Source organism: Cydia splendana, chromosome 23, assembly GCF_910591565.1.
Source record: "Cydia splendana chromosome 23, ilCydSple1.2, whole genome shotgun sequence".
NCBI lineage: Eukaryota > Metazoa > Arthropoda > Insecta > Lepidoptera > Tortricidae > Cydia > Cydia splendana.
Window position 1 is genome coordinate 6,608,229 of NC_085982.1, and position 22,067 is coordinate 6,630,295.

Genomic DNA, 22,067 nt, shown 5'->3' on the forward strand with positions numbered 1-22,067 from the left:
CATTTGCTCGAGACTCGGGCAAAAAACGGAGAATCATCAAGTCGCTGGGCCAATAAATATTACAGGGTTCTATTTTCACTTTGATCGAACTGAAATTTGAACATTATCACAGTGACATTAAGAGCCAACAGGAGTGGTCATTCCTCCATACAAACGTAGTCCTCGTTTTCCTCCGTGGTTTTTGAAGCTAGAGCAATGATTTTTTCAACACAGATTAATATTGTCAATATCTGTGTCGGACCGTTTTGCTTTTTTTGATATTTTTGTTTTTTAAGGCGCTAGAGCCCTTCAAAAACGGCCAAAATGGCCTAATAGACTATGCCGCAATGAGAGGCGTGGTATTCAAAACTGATATCAATTAGCCAAAAAAGCAAAACGGTCCGACACAGATAATTTCATAATCATTTAGATTTCCAAATTTGGTTACGATTGGTTAAGTTTTGGGGGAGGAAAAAGAGGACTACGAAACCTCGATTTTTGTCATTTTTACGCAGGATATTTCGCCTCAGCTGCAGTTGTCCCTATCGCACTAATTTTAGGGGCGGAGTCAAGTTTCTAAATACGTACACAGCCAGAAAAGTGATGGGCAATAGTCGACATTTAATGTCGATAATCTAGTGATGTAAGAAGTTATCGATAAACCGTCTTGTGTGAAAATATCTAGATCCTAAGATACAAGGGGTTTTGGGTTGAGAGTAGGGAACACATTTTTGTAGTTATGATATACAATCTATTATGAACTTTTTGATTCTAATATTTCAAATTAGAAATCAAAATCAAAAATATTTTATTGCATGGTTAAAATGGGTTAACAAAATTTTTAGGTACCTACAGGCACGCTTCGTAATTGTCGAGCAATTTAGGGTCCTAGCTGAATTGGTTGTTCCATACTTACTCGTGCTCTATGGAATGTCCAATTTAGCTAGAACCCTAAATGGCTCAACAATCACGGAGCGTGACAGTACTAATAATTCATGTTCTGTATATCCTGCCCTACAATGGCGTTAATATTTGGTTGTCATGTCTATACTTCGTTTTTAAGCATTATTGAAAAAAAAAAATAGTAAATACTAATATTAACCACTAAGTACATAACTATTACAAAAAAAGCCAAATAATTATACGATTGCATGCTTAAAAAAGACACGTCACCTTCACTCTAATGCTAAACAAACGAAGAATAAGAACTAACAGCGATAAGACCGCCTGTTGCTACCTTTATCTACATTGTAAATCGGTTTTAGGGTTCCGTACCCAAAGGGTAAAACACGGGACCCTATTACTAAGATTCCGCTGTCCGTCCGTCCGTCTGTCACCAGGCTGTATCTCACGAACCGTGATAGCTAGACAGTTGAAATTTTCACAGATGATTTATTTCTGTTGCCGCTATAACAACAAATACTAAAAACAGGATAAAATAAAAATTTTAGTGGGGCCTCCCATACAACAAACGTGATTTTTGACCGAAGTTAAGCAACGTCGGGCGGGGTCAGTACTTGGATGGGTGACCGTTTTTATAAATAATGGTACGGAACCCTTCGTGTGCGAGTCCGACTTGCACTTCGCCGGTTTTTTTTAAATTTGTTTTTATGTTTGTGGTGTAATAAAGAATATTTTAGAGTCAGACCAAGAAAAGTCTACAGCAATTTTGATAGCACACGCAGTGCAAGTGTTATTTATATGTCATAATTTCATAGAAGCGACGTTTGAAATAATACTTGCACTGCGTGTTCTATCAAAATCTCTATAGATTTTACTTGGCCTAACTCTACTTTAAATTACAAAGTAAGGCCTAAATTATAAAATAAGGCCCATTGATGTTTTTTTTTGTGTTTATTAAACTTGATATTTTGTCTATAGTATTAGCGGACATGGCCTCAAAATTTAAACCCGCTTAAGAATCGGGCCTTATTTCGTGCATTATATACAATACTACCCATTTTTGTGTAGTCATTATTTATACTATAGAAGCATTGTTTGAGTAGCCAATTATTTAAACAGTATTTTTTTAAAGGGCAACGGTGGCAATATTTTAAGGTCTGGATAATAAGATACAGGGCTATAACCGCGAAAATCGAAGTTCGCAAATTGCGGGCATTTTTCTCTGTCACTCTAATTACACCTTCATTGGAGTAAAAGAAAAAGATCCCCGCAATTTGCGAATTTCGGTTTTCGCGGTAGCCCCTCAGATCTTAATAAGGATATCAATGTAAGTGAATGTTACCATGACTACCAAACAAACAAATGTGATAGAATTTGCCAGCTGGCATTGTAACATTCAGACAGTTACCTATGTACCTAATCTGAAATATGAATAAATTAGTAATATTTTAAACAGGAAAGTAAACCGAATTTTGGCCTTTTGCTGGACACAATCACAATAGTAATTTGTTTTACAAGAGTGCAAAGTTTATCGCCACCGGTTGATGCATTTGCAGCACCAATGGTAGAAAATGCAAGCTCATCATCAACTGCATAATCGACGTTTGATATGACTATTGAATCCGAGCTTTTTGATCATGAATCATGATAAAACAAAATTTTAGAAGGTCGCAGAATAGTGGATTTAAAATATTTATTTTCTGTGATCTCAAATATCAGGCACGATCATACAAATTGTACATTTGCTGATCTTGCCTTTGTCATTGAAAGACGTAAGGGTTTACACAGAGAATATATATTTAAGTGTAATATGTGCAAAAAAAAGGAAACGATACACTCTGAAGACCCAAAAAGAAAATGTTAGTAAATACTGCTCCTCCCCATGGTTACTTGGTTCCTTATTCAACCTACCTGAAATTAAACGAGTAGGTTAGTAAATTATATCATTTTACATTATAAAGTTAAATGTTTAGGTATCTCAATCACTTACTCACTGGTGGACATGGACGCAAAATTTTTGCCCATCTACTTATACTATCTTATAAAAAATGAAATTTTGAAAGTTAGCACGCTTAAAGTTCGTTTTTTTTTGCATTAAGGTAACAGATTTTGACATGTCTTATTAAAAATTACCATTGAAAAATAAGTCATAGCAAATATGTTAGAATTATAAATCATATTAATCATATTAATGAGCAAGAGCACCCTAAACCGGCGAGCGTGTATGAGGAATGTTATGAATGTGAAGGAAGCGAAAGTGGTATGTCAGGATCGTAGCAAGTGGAAATCCGTGGTCTCTGCCTACCCCTCCGGGAAATAGGCGTGATTGTATGTATGTATGTATGTATTAATCATATACTTTTTTATATTCTTTTGCTTTCATAAGTAATATAAACTAATTTTTGAAAGCGTTTTTCAATAATTATTAATAAAAAGACACGTCATGATTGTTTACCTTCTTTCTAATGCTAAAAAATAACGAACTATAATAACCGGGCCTTATTTGGTACAGAACCTTGATTTGATAGGTACATCGGATATTCTGGGCCCCTGAGTTTGTTACGTAAAGGACAAAATGGTGACATGTGGTTAGAGCTGATACAGTTAAACTAGTGGTTCTGTGCGCTAAGTATAAAAAATAAGCTTCAGCGAACTCATTAAGCCTAGAAAAAACCCTACACCCTACTGCCACTTAAGTCAGTCTTGAGTCTTTGAATCAATTTCCGTAGTAGTAGTACTACTACTAAGGTACTAAGAGGTAATAAGGCCTATAGTAGGTATAATAAGGCCTACCTGAAAAATAATGTTCTTACAACAGTGTAACCGTGTTAGTTATTTGAGTAACATATATGTAAAGTGATACAATTAAAAGCTAACAGCAAACCAGTACATAAATTATATCTTATGTACTTCTTATGAATTACACTCTTATAAAGGTTTCGGCTAATTACGCTTAATTACTTGAATAAAGGTAGATGAATTGCGTGCGGTCCAATAGGTAACCACAACTCACGGAGTCCAAAACAATAAGCTGATCAGCAAAGTCAAGTAAACAAAGCCAAGTCACAGTAGTAGAAAGATTATCGAGTTCCGTAAACGTAAGCCTCAAAATTGACTTTTAGCTCAGCTCCCGTTTCGTCTTAAGTCGAATTTCAACTATCTTGAAAATTAACATAGAACCCTGCAATATTGCGCCAGCGAAGCGAAGTATTGACACAACTTGGTGTTTGCATTGTCTATGGTATTACGGATTACATAATATAGATTGTGCGGCGTAAATACAAACATGGTCGAAGATACCTGTGACCTTTGTGGTAATTTAGTGGACCTCTGTGCATTCTGGTTTTTAAAAGAATTAATGACTCCTACAATTTTTTTTTTCTCGCGTTATACCGGCATTTTGCCACGGCTCATGGGAGCCTGGGGTCCGCTGGACAACTAATCCCATGATTTGACGTAGGCACTAATTTTTACGAATGCGACTGCCATCTGACCTTCCAACCCAGAGGGGAACTAGGCCTTATTAGGGTTAGTCCGGTTTCCTCACGATGTTTTCCTTCACCGAAAAGCAACTGGTAAATATCAAATGATATTTACATAAGTTCCGAAAGATTCATTGAGGATGAGGATGATGATGACCATATATCGAATTTATAATGTAAGTTACCTTTCTTATGTGGTGGTCAAAAATCGTGGGTGTAAACCATGTCTTTATTGATTATAGAACTTTGCGCAACATGGTACGAGAGATACTAAACTAACGTTGTAATATTAGCTAACTACGCTGGTTCTACCACGGAAATGGAAACTTAACAAACCGTTGCACCTTACAATATGATTTATATCACCAGGAAGACTATGCGTCACTTAGCACTGCCCATCTGTCCGTCCGTCCAATCTAATAAACATTCGGTTAACGGCTCCGTAAATCTAAATTAGGGCTCCAGCGTGCCCCATTTTATCCCGTATGACAGTTAGTGCTCCTCTGATGGTGACACGGTTAAGCTATTGTTTACAGTATCTTAACTGTGTTCATAACCGCTGGAATCCGAGATAGATTCAGCTGGATATATAGAATCAATAGTAAAAAGAAACCGGACAAGTGCGAGTCGGACTCACCCATCGAGGGTTCCGTACTTTTTAGTATTTGTTGTTATAGCGGCAACAGAAATACATCATCTGTGAAAATGTCAACTGTCTATCATGGTCCATGAGAATCAGCCTGGTGACAGACAGACGGACGGACAGTGGAGTCTTAGTAATAGGGTCCCGTTTTTACCCTTTGGATTTATTATTAAAAATATATTCACCTACACGCCTCTAAGACAGTGACAATAAGGTTGTGTAAATATATTTTTGCAACGTTGGCTTCTAAAGACGTTTGTGAACTCGACCGTAGGTACCTTACTCCGTTTCTCAAACGTTTTTAAGATCTTATCGTCCTGGTTTCGCTAAATCTCTTGTGACTGTGCCTCGATGATGTTGCATTTCGTAATGCGAGCTTCATTTCCTCGTTGGCAAGATTGTGGGCTCTCTTTTCACGGCGGAATCATTTCGATTATTAGTTGGCCTTTGAAGATTAGCTAAGTGGAAGTTTGTGTCAGTGATGTGGGGTTTATTCATATCTTTATTTTCTTACTCTAATTTCCTTACAACGTTTCCTTGTAATAGTTAATATGCTTTCTTCATAGCAATTTCTTCAAAGCTTTCTTTGCTTTTGAGGCAATTTTGAGGCCATAAGTCTGTTTAAAACAGATATCTGTTTTAAATTCGATGATTTTCAGGGTTTCGTAATACCCAAAGGGTAAAAACGGGACCCTATTACTAAGACTCCACTGTCCGTCTGTCTCAGCCGTATTCGAACAAAAACGTCACTTTTGACACTTGTTTGACACTGACATATCCAATCCATATCGTTTCAATATCTAGTATTTGACGTATCTCATTGTTCGAATACGGCTGTCTGTCTGTCACCAGGCTGTACCTGTACCTGTATCACATGTACCGTGATAGCTAGACAGTTGAAATTTTCACAGATGATGTATTTCTGTTGCCGCTATAACAACAAATACTAAAAACTACGGAACCCGTGGTGGGCGAGTTCGACTCGTACTAGTCCGGTTTTTTAGTTTTATACCTACGGGATTATAGCAGATCATTTTCATCTAACATTATTGATGACGCCATAGGATTAACTTAGTCGTTTGCTTTCAAGCACCTTTTTACTAGTCTTCCTATGGGCCAACTTTCACCAATCCAGGGTTAGGACTTAGGAGTTAACACAGGGTTAGGTATTGGTAATTCCGGGTTTAACCCTTAAGGTTAACCCCGAATTAGTGGCTAACCCTGGATGGCGCAAGTGGCCCTAATAAAACTAATAATAAAATAAACACGCACCTTTGTTTTCTAGGTTTCATCACTTTCATCGCTCAGGAGGCAACGAAGCAAATAATTGGACCAGATGCTAATCTATAGTTTGGAAATTGTCCTGAAATATAAAAGGTACGAAGAGAATGTCGACTCTATGATAACGGTTGTAAGGTTTAGATTGCCTCGGTAGGGTACGTTAATTTGAATATTTTTCTTGAGGATCGAATTGTGGAAACCATTTTCCGACTTTAAATTTAGTTAGAATTGTTAGAAAGCACGATCTGATAATCAGAGTGCGTAGCCAACATGCCAATAGTTTACGCTCCGTAGTGAAAGAAACGCAACTGTCACTGTCTCACTGTCGCACTAATATGGAAGAGTGATAGAGAGAGACTACCGTATCATTCGCCATGGAGCGAACGTCAGCTTTCAGAAGTATACATTTGCATGATTAAGACTGAATTTTGATTCTTTGCTGACCTGATATCAAGTCGGTAGGAAGCTTAGCGCATTTAGTAACTTTCTGTACCAAACATTCTGCCGATTTTTGCGTGGGAGGGGCACGTCAAATGTATGGCTATTTGTACATGATTTGTACGTAACATACAAATAGCCATGTCAGATAAACGTCAGTCCATACAAATGTTTGCACAATTGTGCAAGGTTTTCGGCAGAGGGGTAAGCTCTTAAAGGCGACTCCGGTTATTAAATGCTCTAAGGTAGGAAGTAAAGGGTTAATCAAATCAAAACTCAATCATATATATTTATTTATGTTCCTACAAATCATAGTAGTTGCGTATAAATTGACTTGATTTACTGTCTGAATTAGGGCCATCTTGAAAATAGGTTAAAGATGACACTTGCCCCATGCGTTATAGTTTATTGACAAATGCCCCATACATGCTCATTTAATATTGTCATTTATTATGAGCATAAATTAATATGAGGGCAATTGAAGGCATCTAAATGAAATAGAATTATGTACAGGGTCATTTTTGGACCGTTAGCCATATTGTGCGAGGTGATTAGGTAGGTCATACGTCATACTGAACAACTTTTTCTATGGGACCAACTAACGGTCCAAAAATGACCCTGTATATTCTATTATTCTTACTTAAAATGCAAAGAGAGAGAAGAGAGCATACATATCTTTCGTTCTTAAATTAATTTAAAATCAGCAAAAATCATTGCTTCAGTCATTGTGCATTATGTAGTTTAATATCACTTGTGGTTTCTAATAGCCACTTTACAAATCAAACGAAATAAATATCATTAGCATATCTTTACGTCATTACAGAGAGAAAAACAGATGTACAGATGTAGTTAATATAATAGATGTAATTGTTTTCCATCGTATTTTTGCGGAAACGTTCGTATTTGTCATGCTACTTCAGTCAACTTCAGAAACGTTCGTACGTTTCCGGGAAAAATCGATGGAACAGTACATATGTAATCGGTTAAGAAACTACCTATACGAGCGAGTATAGACTATAGGCCATTGTTAGTCAACATAGGCAATGATTAAAATAAACTGACAGTTATGTCTAAGCCATTAACACGCAACTGAAATAAACCGACTTTCGCAACTCCGCTGTGCCTCCCTAATTGCATATAATATGCAAGTGCAGACATAAACTCGGTAAACACTGTATCTTTATCTTAGTTGTTTACATAGTATCTCTTTAAGTAATAATCTCTAAATTACACCCTACCAAGGCTTGGAACCGGTTTTTTCTTCATACAAAAAAAAAATATTACGTTCTTTTTCGTTCTTTGGTTTATTATTTCATTTTTAATGGGACAATCTAATAATACGAAGTTGTTACCTAAATACATGATTCAGTCCCACGTTAGACCATACAATAATTAAAAATATTGGTCTATTCTGGGATTTAATAAAAAACCGGTTCCGAGCCTTGCACCCTACGTTTGTAATCTATTTTCTGTTCCATCAATAAACTTGGCGTAAGGCTGAAGTTCCATTGAGGCCGAGATGAGACACGTGCGAGAATTCCGGAAATCACCCAATGTTATTGGATGATTCCATCTCATCGCCAAAATTCATTGATTTTGTTAGAAGCTTTTCGTACTTTGAATTTGGCAGTTATTTTGGATGTCAAAAGTTGACGTTTGACAATTCAGTTACCAACTGCCGTACAGCGCCATCTTCAGCTATCAAACTTGCGCACACGATTTTTCTTTTTGACTCATGTTATACAATAAAAAAATCTTGTAAGTAATGCATTGTAGACTTTGGTATTTAAGGCATCCGCACAACACACATTTGCATCGGGCGCCTTCCAACTTTCAATTTGTGTTGCCTCAGGCGCATGCCATATTGATTGCCGTAGCGTCGTATGCAACTTTAATTCATGCGTTACTACAGCACCATTATATGTCCATTGTCCATGCCTTTTTATATTCAGAAAGGGCATCCACCAGAGGGCATAGTGTGACATACTTTAACGGCGTTGTAATGCGTTGGAGTGTTGAAGAAAAGTCACACAGTCAATCATGAAAGCACTCTGCATGGATTGGGCATACCTTAATTATTAGTATAATCATCAACCTGTAGCAAGAATTGCACGTATTCCCACGCCAAGTATTCATAGAGTTAGACCAAGAAAAGTCTACAGCGATTTTGACAGCCCTCGTACTGCCAGTGTTATTTTAAACGTCAAACTTCTATGAAATTATGACGTATAAATAACACTTGCACTGCGTGGGCAGCGTGGGCCATCAAAATCGCTGCAGACATCTCTTGGTCTAACTCTAACTAGTGTGAGGTGAAGATTACGCAGCTTTGTTAAATAAAAAACTAAACAAATTAAATGTCTGTTTGATCTAAATGCCTGCGGAAACATGTAGATAACGTAGACGTGTTGCGTCACGCTCTGGGAACACCGCAAATTGTGTTTACAGTTATTCGTGGACTCAGAGCATATCTCACACTCGAAACTTGCGTTGATTTGGTCAGTTTTGTGTTTTAAACGGCTTCGAGTGTACTCTATGATTGTTATTTTTTATAGTAAAGGTACAAAGGTTCACTGGGCAAGCGCGTCTACCCTATCACTTCAGTCTAGCAATGAAGCCAGGAGTCTCCAAATTACAGCCGATCCGGCCAGGCCAAGAAAAGAGGCAAAATCCATACAGTCCAGCCCGCGAAAAGAAAGCGGAGGCCAGATCGTAGCCTTCGTGGCAAACATTTTACAGACCCTACTCCAAGACGCAGTCCAATACGTTGGTCTGACCAGATCCGTACCGCTCTTGACTCCACAGTACATATGACTCCCACACCGCCAAAGACAGAAACAGTTGGAGACAGGTTGTAAGAGATAAAGTGATACAAAGGGGAGGTCACAACCCTCAGTATTGAGGAATACGACGCAAGGAGGACTCCAAGACAATGACTTTATTACTTCTTTTACGGATCTTCCGAGAAAAGCTTATTTCAAAAGCCTTTTGAATTACTGACGATTGGGAATTACTACAGCATAGAAAAGAAATCTACCTTAAAGCGCTGCCCTGCTCCCTGACATCGACCCCATTGATGACGTCTTCGCCGCGCGCTTGCAGGCCCGACATTTTCCACCAATCACGGAGCGGGAGTGGATGCTACGGCGCGCCACAGCCATTCGGAGCGCGTGGCGTCACAGTCAGCATTCTGAAAGAGACGGTTACGTTTAAAATTCATAAGGCACTATGGTTGGGGCAGCTTTGCTAGATTAATATTTTCAGATAACAGTGTACATGTACAGATTGTAGCTAATTAATGTAATTGTTCGCTATGATTATTAATTTTTTGTCATTAATTCACAGTCAATATTACTTAATATAATACTTATTTGTACCTAATTTTTTATATCGAATTAGATTCGAGATTGTATTATAATTTATTATAATACGGGTTACAAAAGATGACCTTGCGGTTTAGCGGTTGATATCATTAAAATGTGAGCCATTATCTTGTTTAAATTGTATTAAAATCGACACAATACAGGAAACATGGTAACAAATCCATTCACATTAATGAATGAGTAGCGTAAACATCAACGTTTTGATAACAAATTTGAAGTAGGCCTTCTGTTTACCTTGCCACATGTAGCTGCCCAGCGGGCGCAGCATGGTTCCATTTTTATCGCCTGTCACTATGCCCGTCACTTTCGCACTTACATACTTGTTAGAACGTGACAGGCATGGTGACAGGCGATAAAAATGCGACCGTGCTATCGCCGCAGGTTACCAACCTAAAAGCACAGAATAAATAATAGTACTAGGTACAGAAGACTCACTCTCTAACACTTTAACAAAACGCGTCTGTTACGATCAGCACAGATATGGCCGCTAGGTGGCGACAGCGCCACGCGCGGCTTATGGCTTTCCCCAAAATTGGGGCGGAACGGACGTACTTTTAGCTACCTGTAGCAAAGTGACGAAATCGCGGAGTGAGCCACGCCTGGTAAAAGCTAAACTCTGATTCCCTTTTAACGCATGCCTATCTAGGGTTACTGCCGTCTTCCTGTCATCACGGAACACTGTCACACAATAAAGACTAACGTGGGTCAAACTTGGCCAATAATGTCTTATACAACCGTTACACAACAGTTATCCGCTAAGCCTTGCTTCCTGGCGCTGTATTTATATTGTATGCGCAAGCGCTGGTGATTTTAACTCCCGAAAACCAGTGTAAAGTGACCTCAACACCAGCAAAGGTTACACGACTGGTAAATCGTCACATGTCACTGTCAATTTCCTTGCTGCTGGCGTTGCAGTCGCGATTAGATCGATCAATCTGTTGTCCATTTTTATCGAGATTCCCTGCTGCTGCAACGCAACAGTAGTGGTGAAAGCAGGGCTCGGAACCGGTTTTAATAAATCCCAAAATAACCCAATATTTTTAGTTATTTTATGCTCGTAACGTAAGGCTGAATCATGTATTTAGGTAACAACTTCTTATTATTAGATTGCTACATTCAAAATTAAATAATAAACCAAAGAACGAAAAATAACGTAATAATACCGGTATTTTTTGTATGAAGAAAAAACCGGTTCCGAGCCTTGGGTGAAACAATAAAGATAGCATAGGTAACGCAATCTGATCGCGCACAGAACAGAAAACATAACTGTTAGGAGAATAATCAAAGCAGGACAGTCACCAGCGAGGTGGTCATTTTTTCGGGACAGTCGGCACCTCACAGTCCATGTCATATTTTCAATAATTTATCCTACGCCTACACTTATGTAGTTGTGAGGACAGTGGATATTTTGCGAAGCGGGTATTTTTAGTAGTGGACATTACTAAAAGTGGCGATTTTCATTTGTGGTCCCAAACCGCTGCATTCCCCTTCATCGGTGCTTGGTGCTGTGAGTTTTTTACTACCCGTAGCTATAGTCTGTATCTTTAGGTATTTAAATAAAAGTAAACAAACAATTTGTAAATTTTCGGGTAATTATAACATTTATTGATTAACCAACCAAATACAAAACCGCCTGGATCAGTCACTGAACGACCTGACTTTAACCTACATTATTTGATCATGTAATGTTTTCGTCTACCCTCAACTGGCTTAAGGAGCCATTTGAGGGTAGATTTTGTTTACTTTTATTTAAATACCTAAAGATACAGAGTATAGTCTTATTCTATTCGACTTTTCTGTTCTACCGTCAAATCAAATCAGCACAATATACTGGTCCCCTTGAGCTTCCGAATCACGCCTGGTTAGTGATTGGAATATTACTAAGGTTCCTTATACGATGACTTTATGGTTTGAATTTAAAGTCACGGATGTGGTTCGAGTGAGCGTGTTAATGGTGAGCGTAAGATGGTTGAGGTTAGGTGTTTTATGTGCTAAAGAGCCAAGTAAATTGTTAACTTTCTTTGGAAGTATCCTTGTCTTGAAGTTTGGCGGCTTCCTAGCCTAGTCGGTAGTGACCCTGCCTCTGAAACAGGAGGTCCTGGCGTCTTCGAATACTGATAAGGGTATTTATTTGTGTGTCCTGAGTTATGAATGTTTTCTTATAAGTATTTATATAGGTACAGATAATTATATAGGTAGGTAAATCGTTTTCTAACCTACAAGCCTTATTGAGCTTATTGTGGGACTAGGTCGATCTCTGTAATTTTGTCTTATAATATATATATAAGGCTATATATTTATTTATTCATGCGAAATAACTAGTTCTCATAGCTTTTGCGTGTAGCTTCAGGTTTGACATTTACTGCTTGCGGCCGCCTGTAAGAAAGCGGCAATTTCAATCAAAAACTTTAATTACGTGATAAAAACGATCATGCGTTATAGAGAAGTGTCTTTAGAACTGGAAACTGGGCCGAATATAGTCATACAACTCATACAATCGGCTGCCGGAAACCAGGTTAAGCTGAAAGCTCGAAGGTCCGACGTACCATTGCGTACACTTAACTGACAGATTGTAAACCTTATTAAAAAAGGCATAAAGTCCGACGATGGACAGTTAAGTGTTGCGGTTTGTAAGGGCGTAGGCGATACAATTTTCGGCATATTAGTATCTAATAATTAAAGTTACAATACATTTATAAAACTGTTCGCCCACGCTGGTAATTATTACAGACTACTTTCAAACGGCTACAATAATTAGTATTGCCATAGAGAAAAAAATACATAGCTTGCTCACTCCATACATCAGTTTTGGTACCAAAACGACTATTATTTTCATAGTCGACATCTAGCATCGAGTTGTGTTGTTGAGCATTACAGACCCCACTGATTAACAGTCCGCCGGACGGTATCGGCCTGTCAGTTAGAACAAAATTTTGACAGTTCCGAACAACTGATAGGCCGATACCGTCCGGCGGACTGTTAATCAGTGGGCCCCTTTAGACTTTCCGGTCAGTGCTACATCTATTGTCTCTTGACAGTACTACTACTGCTACTTAAAGTACTAATAATTCCGCCACTCGATGCTAGATATAGACTATGAAATAGTCGTTTTGGTACCAAAACTGATGTATGGAGTGAGCACTCTTGTCTTACTAGGTATATTTCTCTATGGTATTGCATAACGTGATACGCTAATTTAATTTCAGATCATTTAGTGCGGCGGCTCTGACCCAATTTGTACGCTAATCAGTGTTGTCATACCGGCTACCTCTTTTTAGATCAATTCCAGCGAATTCATAGGAAATTAGCACGTATATGTCTAGTAGATACGATTCAGAATTCATTTAAACAATTGGTGTATGCGTGAAGGGGAAACTAAAAGCAGAGTGTAAAAAGTAAATGGTCCGACGGCTTTTGACGTGTACCGAGCTACTAACAATGGCGATGACAGCGATGTATGCAGCTCGGGTGCGCGCGCATGTAAGAAGTAGGGAAAAAGTTCTACAGAAGAGGCAAAGTACAAAAGTTACTGTCACAATTCCCAAGGATTTTCACGACGACACGTATCCATCAATTCCCTACTATTTTATCGTTTAATAGTCACCTATCTCGTTAGCAGTGCTTTATCTTATAGTTGAATACCGGCTATAATATTTATTACTACGATAAAACGATTTCTCTTACAACTACACCATAAACTACTATTATTTATATTTATATGAACAAAATAGCGAAAGCACATGAACACGACCTTGGCAGTAAGATATTATAATTGAGATAACGATTGATGTAACAAATAACAAATGTAAGCTAAATATATCAACATCAGCAGAGGAATAAAGAAAGTAAACAGAGTAACAACTTTATACAATCGAGCTTGAGAATCTACTGCCGCTGTGTAGTTTTCGAGTTTGTTTTTGGCCACTTGAGTACAGATGTCACTCGTCGTACGAACCTTAAAACTATGCTAATAATAATAATAAGCCTAAATTTAAAACTATGTTAAAAAAACACTACCATAATATATTTTAATAATATAATTACCTATAGTTCGTTTTTTTAGCATTAGAAATAAGGTAAACAATCTTGATGTGTCTTTTAATTGAAAAACACATTTTAAAAATAAGTTACGGCAAATATGTAACAATTATTATGAATCTAATACGAGCATTTATATACTTCTGCTTTCATAAGTAATAGTCACTGATTTTTAAAAAGCGTTTTTCAATTAAAAGACATGTCAAGATCGCTTACCTTCTTTCAAGTTCTTTCTAATGCTAAAAAAAACGAACTATACTATAAGTTATTAAGTTACATAACTAGAGACTGATGATAATCAGTCAAACTCATTGTTGAGTTTTGCGGGGCTATGACTATTTTAAGAATACCTCTGTATTTTATTAAATAAATAATAATAATAAATAATGCCACTATAGTCTCATTACTACAACTATAATTAAAATATACAGTACGTAATTGAATGCTGTTCAGTTTGTTCTCTCACTAACGAAAATATTTCGCCTTAGAATGGGCTAACTTAAATAATAGTCTTATACCAAAATTAAGATATTCTAGTTAGTTTTATACCATAGATGTAAGATTTTGGACTAAAGTTGGGTGGTTATACTCGTGAGTATTAGTCACAAAAAGATGCTCCTACCGGGCGTCGACCGTCACAAAGGCGCAGCACAAGAGTAACAATTTACATACTTTACTTAGTTTAAAGATGTTGATGTTACTCTATTACGTTTATATCCCCTGTGGCATCAATTTGGCAATGTACGCTATTGCGAGTTACCTTATTTATAGACGTAATGCATTTTTTCTCTATTTAAAGCTTGGCCGGGAGCTAAGTATAGTTTGTTATCAAAACATTCCAGCGTTTGTTAGGGTGGTATTCCATCTGTCCAAAGTCAGTGCGTCTCACTCTCTCATTAAAGCAAAATGTGACACACACACACATTGGACAAAGAAATCGAATAGATGGACCACCTTAACGTCTACTTGCGTGTACTATCTTTTTACCACTGACTAACAATAGTACATTTCGATGCTAGTGCGGAAGGTATGTCATTACTTCACGAGTACCGAGATATTTTGCCACGAGCCGCAGGCGAGTGGCAAGACTCGGGACGAGTGAAGAATGACATTTCCGCACGTGTATCGAACGACGTTTTTTAATACAGTTGCGAAAAAATAAGTAAAACATTGTTAATCGTACACTAAACAAAAGTGGTAACAGTGACAGCTCGCTTAGACGTCGTCTTTAAGTATATTATATCTATGGGCGTTTGGCAGCTATTCCGTTCCATTCAGACAACTTATTAAGAACGGAATTTTCAATATTCAATATTAAAAAATAAACGTGTTATAATGATGAAGAGGTAAGTATTAAAATATGAAATATGTATATTTTTCACATTCTTACATTAACAGTAGGTTTTTATGCTGATTACGACGTTTAAAGGAAACGAATATTAACACTCATCAGTAAGTAGTCGTGAATTGGAACAAGTATAAATTTAAAAAAATTGGAAAAGTAAAAAGCACTAGTTCGAGATAACCAACTTTCCGCACGCTAAACAGCTACGTAAAGTAGCACTTTTTGAGCAACTGTATTAAAAAAAGAGTTATGTTTCTAATGTGCAATTTTTTTTTTTGTTGGCACGCATCGCGGATTAATTTATTGATAATTATTTATGACTTTTATGAGGTGTCCGATCCGTCTTTTTGTACAGGTAGTCGCATACAAAAATATCTTTAGGTATGTGGTTTTTGTATATTATTATTTTTCGCTCGCTTCGTTGTGCATTATTTTTTGCATGTATATGTATATTTATATACAGTGTAGGTAAAATTGTATTTGAAGCGCTGGTGGCCTAGCGGTAAGAGCGTGTGACTTTCAATCCGGAGGTCGCGGGTTCAAATCCTGGCTCGTACCAATGAGTTTTTCGGAATTTATGTACGAAATATCATTTGATATTTACCAGTCGCTTTTCGGTGAAGGAAAACATCGTGAGGAAACCGGACTAATCCTAATTAAGGCCTAGTTTCCCCTCTGGGTTGGAAGGTCAGATGGCAGTCGCTTTCGTAAAAACTAGTGCCTACGTCAATTCTTGGGATTAGTTGTCAAGCGGACCCCAGGCTCCCATGAGCCGTGGCAAAATGCCGGGATAACGCGAGGAAGAAGAAGAAGGAGGTAAAATTGTATTTGTAGTAGAATTATTGTTTTACATAGGAGCGTAACTTCGATAGTTTAGGCACAGTCGCGCGCAACCGAGCTGCATACATCGCCATTGTTAGTAGCTCGGTACTACTTACAGGGATAGCGTGTCTTATATTCTTTTTTTATTTTTATTTTTTATTTATTAAAGGAAAACTTATACTTATACTTAGTAAGTCAAGTGTAAGTCTTGGGCAGTTGTGTAAAAGTCTGTGACAACCCTACTGTGTTCTTGAGCGGTGTCGGTATTAACGCAAACATCAAAGGCGTCGGTCCACTGTTACTTTTTACACTGTTGTGTACGGCTCTTTGGCGGTGGGTTCGTGACTCTTAAGTTACTATAAAGTTAAAACTTTACGTCTTTTGAACATCACTTCACGTAATTATTTGATAGTCTTTACTTACCCAGGCGTGGCTCACTCCGCGATTTCGTCGCTTTGCTACAGGTAGCTAAAAGTACATCCGTTCCACACCAATTTTGGTGGCTAGCCATAAGCCGCGCGTGGCGCTGTCGCCACCTAGCGGCCATATCTGTCCTGATCGTAACAGACGCGTTTTGTTAGAGAGTGCATGAGTCTTCTGTACCTAGTACTATTATTTATTATGTGATTTAGCATATAAAAACGGCAAGGTCCTAAGTATGACCAAGTAAAGTATTTTAGCTCTGTACAATGAATACCTAAGTATTGGGAAACCTCAAAGTAGATTCTTGTATAGAGAATACCTATTAAGTATTGCAAACTTGAAGGTGGATTTGATTTGTTTTAATGATTCTTCGCGTCATGGTGGCCATAACGTATTCGCTTTATATATATATATATAGTATTATATAGCTATCCATGCCGTAATCGGCAACGGCGACCCTAGCTCATTACGAGCGTGAGCTCTAATATGGCTGGCAAAGCCGAACTTACTCTTAAAAATCGGGCAAGTGCGAGTCGGACTCGCGCACGAAGAGTTCCGTACAATATAAAAAAAAAAAAACAAAAAAAAGCAAAAAAAAAAACGGTCACCCATCCAAGTACTGACCACTCCCGACGTTGCTTAACTTTGGTCAAAAATCACGTTTGTTGTATGGGAGCCCCATTTAAATCTTTATTTTATTCTGTTTTTAGTATTTGTTGTTATAGCGGCAACAGAAATACATAATCTGTGAAAATTTCAACTGTCTAGCTATCACGGTTCGTGAGATACAGCCTGGTGACAGACGGACGGACGGACGGACGGACAGCGAAGTCTTAGTAATAGGGTCCCGTTTTACCCTTTGGGTACGGAACCCTAAAAATTCTGTCGCAGGTGGGGCAGTAAAGCTGACCAGAATCATTGTACGTGTAATTATAGGAGGGTTTCGGCCGGGACTTTCGTATCTGACGTTTCGCATCAAGATCAATGATTCGCTTTATACAGGCGATGTCAAAACTTTATTCGAATTAATTACGAAGCGTTGTAGCCTTACATATTCACTTACTTTTGGTACATAATAATGCAATTTCAAATGTCTCACGGCCTAGTTCGAACTTTAAAGGGGCCCACTGATTAACAGTCCGCCGGACGGTATCGGCCTGTCAGTTAGAACAAAATTTTGACAGTTCCGAACAATCAGTGGGCCCCTTTAAATACCGTAAAACGTGGTGAACAGAAATCGCGGGGTGAATAGAGAAATTTTGAACATTTTCTTTCAAGTTGTTATATTTAAAAACGTACATCTCTAAAATTAGATTTTTTGGAATGCGTATAGACTATTTATTATCTACATTGATACCAAAATAACTTAATCAAACTGCCTAAAAGTTAGATTTTTTTGACTCTAAAGTAAGGTCTCGCTAAGGTAAGAAATTAAGCCTGTCTGAACTTTGTTCTAGCGGTAAATGTTTTGACATTAACTAAGTAAAAGTTAGCTACCCTGGTAATATACTATCTGTAGTACCTAAATAATAAATAATATCACTAATTTTCTCTATAATAAAGCATTTTTTTGCAAAAAACCAATAACAAGCAAATTTACGTGATAAAGGGGTCAGTGGACACGCATATGGGGTGAATAGTTACGCCATAGGGGCTGATTAGATACAACAAAGGGGTGTAAAGACACGCCTTGGGGGTTAAAAGACACGAACAAATAATTTTGTATTAAATAGCTGTTTAACAGATATAAGTATATACCATTTGCCAATAGAGTATCCACATAATAATGACCAAATTCGATGCCTATGACAGCTAAAACTTAATATTTTTATTCACCCCTTTCTTGTGTCTATCGACCCCGTTTTAAGGATATGGAGAAAACAGGTAGTTTTCTTTGATTTTCTCTGAATTGGGTAGGTAAAAAATTATTTCACAAATGCAAAATTGAAGAACTAACCAAGACTCAAAAAATCATATCAAAATTAATACTTTTATCATTTGGATTATTGGCGAAAATCGTCCTTGAAGTTGAAAATCGTGTCTTTTCACCCCGTTTTACGGTACGTATTTTAAAGTTCGAATCAGACCGTTAGTCAACACATACGGTCGTGTTCCAAGAGCAAACAACGTGTTATACATATACATAGCATGTATGTTCGCGAAAGCAGATAATAAGGAAAAACATAGTCGTACCACGATAAATATACAATAGGTGGCTTATCTGAAATTTAAATACGTTTTAAAATGTAAACAGACCGCGTCCTCGCTTTGTATTGACGCCCGTGACAGTTCGTCTGGCGATAGAAAATGGCGGCGCAAGGCATAAGTATTCAGCGGTGGAGGTGGAGTGTGGGCTGGTTCCGTATGGGCGAAGAAGTCATCTTGTAGGCACAATAATTATGTTTTATCAAAAGCCAATTTACACGTAGTTTTTAGGTGGAAATGCGAAGGGTAAGTTATCCCGTTTACACTGTAACAGCATTCAAAGATAGAACTAGAGCATCGAGCACAGAAAAATGAAAAAACGAATTAATAGAGTTTCCTTCTGTTGGACTTGCCAACAATAAGTGAGCGATTTTATAAGCAAGCGCTTTTACTCATTCTAAGTAATACACACTTAGGGCCACTTGCACCATCCCACTAACCCGTTAAACCTGGAGTTACCATGGTTACCAGTACAATTTGACACTGGCGTTTTAACCGGTTAACCCCGGGTTAGTGGGACGGTGCAAGTGGCGCTTTATCAAGTATTGATAGGCTTCAGTGACGGGCTGAAGGAGTGCCTATGACATGTTTTCATAATCATCATCATCATCATCATCTCCTAGCCGTTTTCGGCTACAGCGACTGCTTTGCTACAGCTGAGAGCGTCGCTGGTGCGCTCTCAGGTGACTGACGTAGCCAATCTTTGCAGCAAATGTGCGGCCACATTCGCTGCATGTCAGCACCCCTCCGACGTAATTATACGTGATGGCCACAGGTGGTCTGGCCTTTAGCTCGTCACGCTTAACGTCGAGCTCTGTGCGTCGCCTGGCTTCAAATTCACGCACCTGCGTCTGCACAATATGTCTCCACTGTGGACGGTCACCAGCTAGTGTCTCCCATGTTAATGGCTGTATATGAGCTCTTTTCATATGCCGCTTCAACACATCTTTGAACCGCAGAAACTGGCCGCCTTGCTTTCGCTTACCAGTTTGCAGTTCGCTGTAGAAGATGCGTTTCGCGACTCGGTCTTGGGACATGCGGGAGACGTGACCGCTCCATCGCATAATAGCGGTTGTATGTATGATGGACGCTATCATCGATGAAAAACGTCTCTTTCTGTCGAGCGGTATTAGCAAGTAAAGCTTGCTCTATCATCTCGTTACCACGTCAATAATTATACGTGAACGCGAATAGGCTGTAAAAATGGCAAATACTGCGCCTAGACCAGATGGCAAATTCTTTTAATGTCAAGAGAGAGAGTAAATACAATACAAAAGTAAATAAAACGTGAATCGCAAAAAATCCAAAATCATTATCGAACCTCTTACCAAATTCGAGAAGCGTCCATCTCTTTCTATCGAGCGGTATCAGCAAGTGACGTTTCCTCTTTCATCTCGTTACCAGTTGTTCACTGTATTGCAAGTTTAATTATTTGCACTCGCTGTCCGCCTATCTCATGGATCTGTTACGTGATCCGAACGCCAATCTTGAGGTAGTCTAGCGGTTTTACCATTTAGCCGACACCGACTACGGCGTTTCTGCTTTGTCAAACAAATGGCCTGTGTTGAGGATTCTTGAGGTTTTCGCGTGAATAGTCTTTAGAGCGCGTTTATTTATACGATATAAAAGACAGACCAAGCTAACTCTGCAGTGCAATGATAAAGTGTGATAATGTCACACTAAAAATAAGTCGGGCCCTGGAGGGAAACTACCTTAAATCCTTAAGTTGGCTCATTTTACTTAAAGGAGACATTCCTTTATTTTTTTTAATAAACAAAACTGCATTCAAAGAATTTCTAAAACTCGCTTGCCTCGCCCGGGACTCGAACCGACTAAAAATTCAAAAAAAATAAACACTCGCAATTTTATTCTACTGGTCGATACAGTTAATGTTAATGATAACATTTCTCCAAGAAACATTGGGTCTTTCACTCGTCTGTCGTACAAAATATCCATAACATCTAATATTTAGTACTCAAGATTTTTTAGTCAAGCCAAATTGAAGAAAAAAAGAAAAATCTTTGAATGCAGTTTGTTTCTTTTTAAAAATAAAGGAATGTCTCCTTTAAGTAAAATGAGCCAACTTAAGGATTTAAGGTAGTTTCCCTCCAGGGCCCGACTTATTTTTCCACACTGTATACCATAATCATTGACATAGATATCTAGGGACTGGCTTTACGGACAATAATAATGACTATAACGAGGCATGACAGGGGCCAGTACAGCGGCGTGACACCGGTACAACGCGACTGGTTGAATGAGTTCGCATCACGCGCACGATTGGTTGATGAGTTCGCATCACGCGCGCTATTGGTCGCAACTAGTTGCGTTAGATTTAGGGAATGCAAATCGGTTATTTTCGGTTATTTTTTGTATGGAAATTATCGGTTATTAACCGAAACCGCGGTTATTTCCATACAAAAAATAACCGATTTGCATTCCCTAGTTAGATTGCACGATTGGCTGGAATTCGTGAGTCACACCGCTAAACTAGTACCATTTTTAGTGCCCGTAAGGCCAGTCCATGGATATATACGTTAATGACCATAATACAACCAGCAATTAGTTGTATAATCGCATAAACACCAAGATTACATTGCGTCTCTCTGTCTCTCTCTTAAGTATAGATTTCCCATTCTAACAGTATCGAAATGGTACTTAATCTTAATTACTATAGTTACTGCCCATCGTCATCGATCATCTATCATCTCGATCGCTCCTTTAATTGCAATGTGAACTCACGAAGTTAAAAGGTCACCATGTAGCCGAATAATAAAACATTAATTATATCATTGTTCTTATAGTTTAATTATTTGGAGCATGGAAATTCCGCAGACATATCTAAGTAGGTAGATCGCTCAAGCGCACATCTGCCTATGAATGATATTCTTCAGAACACATTCTGTCACTCAATATGTACGTATACATAAAATTGGTAGTTCAATTTTAATGCTTGCCGACCAGAGTGCGCAGCCAACGTGCAAAAAACGCACCTGTCACTGTCGCACTGTGGGGAAGAGTGATAGAGAGAGGTGACTACGTTACGCTACGGGGCGTTAACGATTGGCACGTTGGCTACGCGCCCAGACCAGTTTTTTTGCAGCCCTTTATTTTTTTTATTTGGA

The 22,067-nt window shown here is 38.2% G+C and overlaps 1 protein-coding gene across 1 annotated transcript in view; it reads right to left on the minus strand.

Annotated features, from left to right (window-relative positions):
* LOC134801874 (pleckstrin homology-like domain family B member 1) overlaps window positions 1-22,067 on the minus strand; it is a 75,664-nt gene that overhangs the window by 16,893 nt on the left and 36,704 nt on the right. The window contains exon 2 of the mRNA XM_063774526.1: window positions 9,764-9,916. Within this exon, the coding sequence (XP_063630596.1) occupies window positions 9,764-9,837 (74 nt within the window). The 5' untranslated portion in view covers window positions 9,838-9,916. The remainder of the gene's footprint in view (window positions 1-9,763; window positions 9,917-22,067) is intronic.